Genomic DNA, 8273 nt, shown 5'->3' with positions numbered 1-8273 from the left:
TCCGGAACCCACAGCCAGTGTCTGAAGTGTAATAAAGTTTCATTGGCACCTGAAACAGAAAATCTGATTAGGTTAGCTTCCCTTTTCTCACACATTCAATGACGTATAACAGCAGCAGCAGCAACAAAAATATCAAATCTTGTGAGCTGTAGTCCACTTCTTCGAATTTGTCTGAAAACCAGATCTATAGCCCATAAAAGCTTCTGCCCAGTAAAAAATGGTTAGTGTTTAAGGTATCACAAGACTTGTTGTTGCGTATGCTTATTGTTATGTAGCTACCCTTAACTTTTCGCAGGATGGCTGGAACATAAATATAAATCCCAAGAAATAATACTTGTGAATTCATTCTTTGCAGATGAAAACTTTTGTTGCACAAATGGCATATCTGTGCCCAGGATGGAAGGACCTTGGGAACATTCTACAGTTTGCAGAAGTATAAAAATATGTGGGGATGCAGAAGATTGAAGCTTCAGCATTGCTTATTCAGAACTGTATGTGCTCAGTGGTCATGAATAACTAACTTGGGTTGTGACTGCAGTGGAAAGTAGAATCAGAGTGATTCAGGTTTGGTGTGTTTTGATTTGCAGCCTGTATTACAATTGAAATTGCAGTCAGTGCTCACACAGGGGCAGCAAATTGATTTGGGAGCCCATTGTTCAAACTGGATGCCTTGTGATTTGCATTCCAGACCACAGACCACCTGCTTTCCTTCCTTCCTCTGGTCCTGCCTCTGCCGATCTGACAGAGAACTGACAGGGGCATATATGCAGGAAATAATAAGATGGCCGAGTGATAAGGTGACAGGGTGATCTAGCGCTAATCTCATATATGTAAGAATTTTTTTTTTAAGTTTGGAGAATGATTGGGGGAGAGGAAAGGATTCAGGTGGGTGGCTGTTCCCTTGATGCTGAACATCATGCCCCAACTGCGTTCACCACCAAAACACCACCTGTAGATATGCCTTCTATCTTTACAATAATGCATCACAATTAACCACTTGGGAAAAAGTCTTAGCTCATGCATTTCTTCAGTACTACATTACGCTTGAGTATGCATACGTGGTGCAGACATTTAAAATTCCCCATTTCTCAGTCACAGTTAGGAAACTGCAACGACCTCATGCTATGAGCTCATGCCCAACCTTCTCCCATCTGTATGTGAATTGCTGTATTTAGCAATTAATCATGACGTTTGCATTGGCATGGCTCTGTAGCAGTGGACTGTATCCATAAAAGTTCACACTAAAGTGTACTTGTTAGTCTTAAAAGTGCTACGTTCCTTTTATGTTTAATTTTATTTACAGCACTTTTAATGCCAGCAGTACAGTCAGTTACTTTACTCTAAATTCTGCAAAACTTGCTTCTGTCTTTTTAAAAAATAGTGCTTAAGAACATAACACATTCCTGTGCATGTCTAGTAAGAAACGAGTTCTACAAAGGTCTGATTTACATGTGCACAGGGTGACCATTTTAACAGATTTATGTGATGCCAACAATGAAATCTTTATATAGGATTTGGATCCGTTTCAAGTTAAATGTTGAATTAGTGTTGTAAGGAGGCAGGAAATCAGCCTCATGGTTGGGCACAGATTTCGAAATCAGGAAAGCATTTATATTTTCCAGATTAATTTAGATGACTGAGCGGAAAGCTTGTCAGAGAAGTCTGCTTTCCAGCACAGAATCCCTGGAAGTTGGCATAAAAGATGTTGATGGCTTTAAGTCTTTTGTCACGTGACTTTTCCAGCCGACCAATGCAGGAGCCGCTGACTCAGATTTCAGTTTTCAGAGTCCTGCCATGTGTATCCAAAGGAACATGGAGATTTGTGGTGGTGCGGGGTGGTTAGGATTACTGGATGGTTTTTGAGCACAGAGGAAAATTCAAAGCTTTAAGGCTTTTGTGGCTAGAAGGAAGTGTTTGATGCTTGCATCCCAACTACATCATTTCTTCCAGACACTTCTGGCAGAATGGGGGCAGGAGCCTTAGCCGTCTGTGTGAGTACAAGCTGTCTCTCGTATGTAATGATTTCTGTCTGGAGAGGGAGGACTCTGTGTGGCCTGTTTGAACTGGCTAAAGCTAGCCAGCTGAGTGTCTTGCAGTGAAGAAATGTTGAGTGGAATATTTCCTTGGGGGCACCAGTGTTAATCGCTTGCAGTCAGAACAACAAGAGGCTTGTAGCTACTTAATTTGCTCCTGTGTATGGGTTGCAGTCTGAAAATTCATGGTGAATGAGTAATCTTTAGAGATGCCAAAAGATTCTTTTAGCTTTCTGCATTCACATAAAACATATTTTTAGACAACAACAAACCCTAAAAAGGTGGCTCTCATGATCTGAGATGTGCTTGTCCTGAAGTCTGCGCTGTTGCCTCGTGATGTGACATTTAATGTGATCAAATCAGAGAATGCAATAGACGAGTTGCACCTGGAAGTCAGTTACACTCTTTATGTTTGCTTAGTGCCCCCACAATGTTGCAACAGAAGTTCCATCTGTGAAATGCAACTTCCTCGTACTGTGCTGATGAACCTCATAAAAATTTGGAATTAATATATTTCTCTCGTTTTATTTGTACTAAAAAAATATTTCTTTTTTTTCTCCTTTTTTTGGAGGCCTGGTGGTGGGCCACTTTAGGTCTTCGTTCTGGGAGCAAGACAGAGTATAATTAAACAAATAATATGGCAAGAATCCTGTTAGATATTTGCACTGGTGTAAGTGCAGTGGAATAAATTGTAGCTGTAAATTTCTAGTAATCAATTAGTCATTGTAATGTGCTTATTCACACAACTGGCCTGTGATGAGAGGCGTAAGGAATGGCTTGTTAATCAGCAGCAGTTTGCCACTGTGGATGACACCTCTGCACTTATGCTGGCATAAGTAACCAACAGGATTCCGGCCTGTTTCTACTGAAAAGAAAATCCCAGTGAGAATTCAGTGGGCCTTGCTGCCAGGTTTCTGGGTACAGTTTTCTCCCTTTTAAGCAATTTAAGGCTGAAAAGCTGAACAAACATACTTAAGAGTAAGTCTCATTGAGAAGAGTGGGATATACTTATGAGCAAAAAGGCTCTGGATAGTACCTTGTTAAACAGAAAAAAAATCAAATGCTTCTATGTTTTCATGATTGCCCCGTTTGTTTGTGTCAAAATTGATTAACTAATCCACATAATACCAGTGAAGCAATTTGCAGTGTTTGGTTTTGCAGCTAAGATAGTTGCGTAAGTATATGTTTATGAAAAGAAGAAGGAAACACTTTGTTTCCTAAAATATAACTTCCACTGGAGTGTTGGTTTCTTTTTTCTTCGTCCTTTGTTTCTCATTAAGGAGAATGTCTGTAATCCTTCGAGGTGTTGATCTTGAAAGAGGCTTACTCTTAAGTAAGTATGTGCATGTCTACAGAAGGTATGGGTGTTTGTAACAGTTTTTGAAAAAAAATGCAACCAGTGGCACAGTTCCTTGTCTCTTTTAGTGGATGATTTTTTTTAAAAAAAAGTGAAAATAGATGAGATAAAGATGTCAACCTTCTTCATCTGCAAGCAAAATCCTGATCCAGATTGAGGCTCTGCATTGTTGCTTATGTGTGAAAAAAGAAAGGGATCTTGAAATGTCCGTTAGGTATTGAGCATTATAGTGGTGTGTTAATATAAAACATTACCATTACTGGAAAAAAGAAAAGAAATTAAGATTTGACTTGCCCTAGAGTAGTGTGTGTGTGTGTGTGTGTGTGTGTGTGTGTGTGTGTGAGAGAGAGAGAGAGAGAGAGAGAGAGAGAGATGGAGCTGCTGCTATTAGCAATTCATCGACATCCTTTTAAAAAGAATTTTTTAAAGCATACAAGCACAGTGGCCATGAAGTGGCCACAGTACCCAGAAATCCAGCCCCTTTGCAAAGGAAATAAATTGACAGCAATGTTCACACATGCTGAAGTGAAAATGAATGAAGTAATACATCATTGGTACAATTTAAAATAACCCTCCCGGCGAGAGGAAAATAAACCAATTCCTGGGGCAAATGAATCAATATTGGCTGTGCATCATATGAATGGAAAATTATGAAGCCATCTAAATACAGTGGTTCCTCGCTTGACAACGTAAATCCGTTCCAACAAAATCGCTGTAGAGCGAAATCGTTGTCAAGCAAAATAAAAAAGCCCATTGAAATGGATTGAAAACCGTTCAATGCATTCCAGTGGGCGAAATACCTGCTCGTCCAGCGAAGATCCTCCATAGGGCGGCCATTTTTTGTTCCCTATATAGCGAAAAATCCGTCCTAAAAACAGTGGGGAGCCATTTTGCACAGCGGGTGGCCATTTTGGAAACCCGACGATTAGATGTTTTGATCGTCATAAAGTGAACTCCCTATATAGCAAAAAATCCGTCCTAAAAACAGTGGGGAGCCATTTTGCACAGCGGGTGGCCATTTTGGAAACCCGACGATTAGATGTTTTGATCGTCATAAAGCGAAAAATCGGTTCCCGAAGCAGGGAACCGATCATCGTAAAGCAGTTTTTTCCATTAGAACATCATTTGCGATCGCAAAAACCTAATCGTCGAACGGATTTGTCATTTAATGAGGTAATCGTTAAGCAAGGCACCACTGTAACAGCCAAATCAGTATTACTGAGGTTATTTTGGCAAGTGTGATTGAGGCCTTAGGCTGTTGAAAAACAGCCCTGGTAAAAACAATGACTGCTGGATAACTCAGTGGTTTAGATATCTGGTTGTAGAGCTAGAGGATGGGAGTTCAATTCCTCACTGTGCCTCCTTGACAGGAACTGGACTTGATGATCCAAAGCGTCCCTTCTGGCTCTGCAGTTCTCAGATGATATTAATACCTAGCTATGTAGCAGTCTTAAGAAGGCATGGGATATTAAAGGCACGGATTCTAACTCTAATATGAACTCTTCTTTAAAAAAAAGAAAGAAAAAAACCAGTTCTGAATTTGAATTGAAATAAGATGGTGTAAAAAAAAATCTTAAGTGATGATCTGGGAAGTCCTTTTGTTTTCTAAGCTGCTTCTTCATTTTCGACATGTAACACCAAGGAATGACTTGCAGAAGAATTGCAGAGCAAATGTGGGCAGCGTGCAGCCTTTGCTCTGCAATAGACCCATGCAGACTGCCATGCCGGCTGTGGGATTCTGGGGGTTGTAGACAGTTGCTTCCCATTTTTGTGACTCAGAATGGTCCTCCTATCCTTTTCGCCGCATCTTGGTGAACACAAAGGATTGGGAAACAGAGGAGGGGAAGGTAAGGAGAAAAGGAGACGGCAGAATGAGAGAGGAAAGGGGTGCAACCAGCCACTTCTGGCGCTGCCTCTTGATAGTATGTGGTCTCCCACAAATCATATCCCATGAGGGAATGTGGCTCCTGACAGAAACATTGTTTTTTATTATAAAAGAAACCAACATTCAATCACAATTAAATTGTGAACATAATGTGGAAATCGACTGGCAAGCATATGGAGGGGGCTAATATAAGCATATGCCATAATAAAATGTTGGTCTCTAAAGTGCCATAAGGCACAATGGCTGTGATCTGATTTGTGGTCACAGAGTATAATTGCCATGTTGGCTCAGGTTTATTTGTGATCTCCAACTTGCTGTTACGCAAACCAGAGATTGCCTGGTTGCAGCTAATGGGGCTTATATTTACACAAGCTCAGAGGATGCACAACAGATGGTCACATGAACAGATCAAGTGGGAGGAGTCTGGCCTCGGTCTTTTCCTGCAGTAATGTCATACAGCTACTCACTATTAAATAATTAAGGTTGTCATTCCCATTCACGTGTACAAGGATCCACAGTACCTCTGAGTAAATGTGCAATACTATGTCCTATAAAACTTCATTTATATTTTTTCTGTAGTCAGCATTATCAAAGTTATTATATCCCGTAGTGGTCCAAGAGAATGTGGGACTCGCTTCACAGCGAGACTGACCATTGATTCATGTCACTCTGTATCATCTGCATGAGAGTGGGGTGGTTCCTTCCATCCACAGGCTGCATTCAATGTCAGATGAATTGTCTGAGGCCACATTGAGGGGTCCTACCAAAGGCGTAAAAGATAGGGCAAAATAAAACAAAACAAAACAAAAAGCATCTTTAAGCTTAAAACTCTGCCAGCAATTCAGTTTTAGGAGAAGCATCAACGGTTTAGAATGGGGAAAACCTGAGAAGCCACCAAACTGAGGTTTCTTTGGGAAAAGGGGTATTGGGGTTCTACAGAGCTCCCAACGGGAGCCCCGTGAAGGCTGGATTGGGCCCCAAAAGGTTCCACATCACTTCTCTGTGCTCAAACTAGTAGAGAATCTCCAGCGAAGGGATGAAATCATACTTACACATCAGTCTGGCATGTGCAGGACTCATTAAAAACCACAGTGTGTACAATTGAGGTTTGTTTGGAAGTGATGTTCCTGTGCACAAGAAAATCTGTTTAACATCATCACACTACCATGTCAAGCTTATTCAGGCCATTATCTTTATCCTTTTTTGCTTCTGTTTCTGTTACATTGGGTGTTTTTTTTTAGAGGAGATGATTTCTTACCGAGTATAGAGTATCTTTTATTTCCGCTCCACCCACAGTTGCTCTGGCGATGCAGCTTCCCTACTTCCAAGTTATCCACTCTGTTGCCCAGCGACATAAACAGATAAACTCCTCCTCCAGACTTCCCCCCCCTCCACTTTTCCCTCCATGATTGTGTCTGTTTTCGTCCCAGATTCTGTTCTGCTCTGCAGAAGTTTTGCTGTGATTTTTAAACTCAAAACTGGGGGGGCATCTGTGTCACCGAATTCACTGGAAGGACCACCTCAGCTGACTGTTGTCGCCTGTGCTTTGCTGAGCCATGCAGCCCCCTGTAGTCACGCTGACGGACTGTTCTCTATTCCTGTGCTCTTTCAAGCAAAGTAAGTCGGCAGTGAAGCTGAAGGAAGACATGAAAAAGATCGCAGCCGCTCCGCTGAGCAAACAGAGGGGGACCGCTTGCCGAAAGGTGTTTGGTGTGAGCCTCCAAGAACTTCAGCAGCAAGGACTGAGCAAAAATGGAATCCCACGCATGGTGCAAGATATTGTTGAATATCTAATTCAGCACGGTAAGCAGCTGGCAATGTCTTGTGATTCTCAAGAGAAAACCAAGGTTTTAAGGGTGTGACAGCTCTACAGACCTGTGTCAACCTCTGTCTCAGACTGTCCTGATCTCTACCCACCCCATCTCATGTCCATTCCCCAAAATGCGATGAGAATTATCTATTAGAAATTCTTTACCATCCTTTCAGAACTATACCTACCAGGGAAAGCAGAAGATTATTAAACTAGCTTATGTCTGTAATGAAGATCTATGTAAATTGTCTATTTAGCGCATTCTTGTATGTAATTCTTACGATTCTGTGAAGTGTTGTCCTAGGCGGCTGTTAATTTTTTTTGAATCGCGAGGATGGCCAGTGAAAAGGTGCAAAGGAAGATGAACAGAGACCAAGAAATCACAAAACATGTAGAATGCAGAAGCCTAGAGTACTTTGCGTGGCATAAAGAGACATTAAAAAAACAGATTGTTATGGTTGTTGCGGGTTTTTTGGGCTCTTTGGCCGTGTTCTGAAGGTTGTTCTTCCTGATGTTTCGCCAGTCTCTATGGCCGGCATCTTCAGAGGACTGGAGTAGGAACCCAGTCCATGCTCTGAGTTCCTACTCCAGTCCTCTGAAGATGCCGGCCACAGAGACTGGCGAAACATCAGGAAGAACAACCTTCAGAACACAGCCAAAGAGCCCAAAAAACCACAACAACCGTCAGATCCCGGCTGTGAAAGTCTTTGCAAATAAACAGATTGTAACATGCTACTCAACATTGTTGTTTAGAGCTGGTGCATCCAAGGTGAAGATCGCCATGACAGTATCCACTTTTCAGTAGGAGAGGAACAAGAAGTACACTTGGGACACTATCTTCCATTGTCGCATTCGGGGGCACTGTAGATGGGGAGTTACCACATTGCTCTCCCTCTGGCCTCTGATCCCATCCCCAGCTGCTTTGCTTTTCCAGTGGATGTCTTGTTCCTTCTCAGACTAGGTCCTAGTGCTTATCACAGCTATTTCAGACGCCGCAGTGGATTTCCAGAGGCTCCAAGATTGTGCATGTCCTAGTAGCTAATCTAAGATGCTAACAGAGTTCAAGTCCCAGTTCTTTGATTTGTTGGGCAAACATGGGTAACTTAACTTCGTTTCCTAAGCTTTATCCATATCTGCAAGTCACCTGCCATGGTTCCGTTGCCTTGAGGACTCAGTTTGGGCCTACGC

At 41.9% G+C, this 8273-nt stretch overlaps 1 protein-coding gene across 5 annotated transcripts in view; it reads left to right on the top strand.

Moving 5' to 3' along the window:
- The first annotated feature begins 1633 nt into the window (after positions 1 to 1633).
- FAM13A (family with sequence similarity 13 member A) overlaps positions 1634 to 8273 on the top strand; it is a 177466-nt gene continuing 170826 nt past the window's right edge. For 2 of the 5 annotated variants that reach the window (XM_078394557.1, XM_073001961.2), the window contains exons 1-2: positions 1634 to 1991; positions 6889 to 7078. In XM_078394557.1, coding sequence (XP_078250683.1) covers positions 1965 to 1991; positions 6889 to 7078 — 217 coding nt within the window. In that variant the 5' untranslated portion in view covers positions 1634 to 1964. Of the gene's footprint in view, positions 1992 to 3312; positions 3367 to 5695; positions 7079 to 8273 lie in introns of those variants that run through there. The other 3 variants (XM_073001962.2, XM_073001960.2, XM_078394558.1) reach the window with 2 other exon arrangements.

The sequence above is a fragment of the Pogona vitticeps genome, chromosome 5 (assembly GCF_051106095.1).
Source record: "Pogona vitticeps strain Pit_001003342236 chromosome 5, PviZW2.1, whole genome shotgun sequence".
Taxonomy (NCBI): Eukaryota; Metazoa; Chordata; class Lepidosauria; order Squamata; family Agamidae; genus Pogona; species Pogona vitticeps.
Note: the sequence above shows the minus strand (reverse complement) of the source record. Positions and strands in the feature narration are given on the sequence as shown.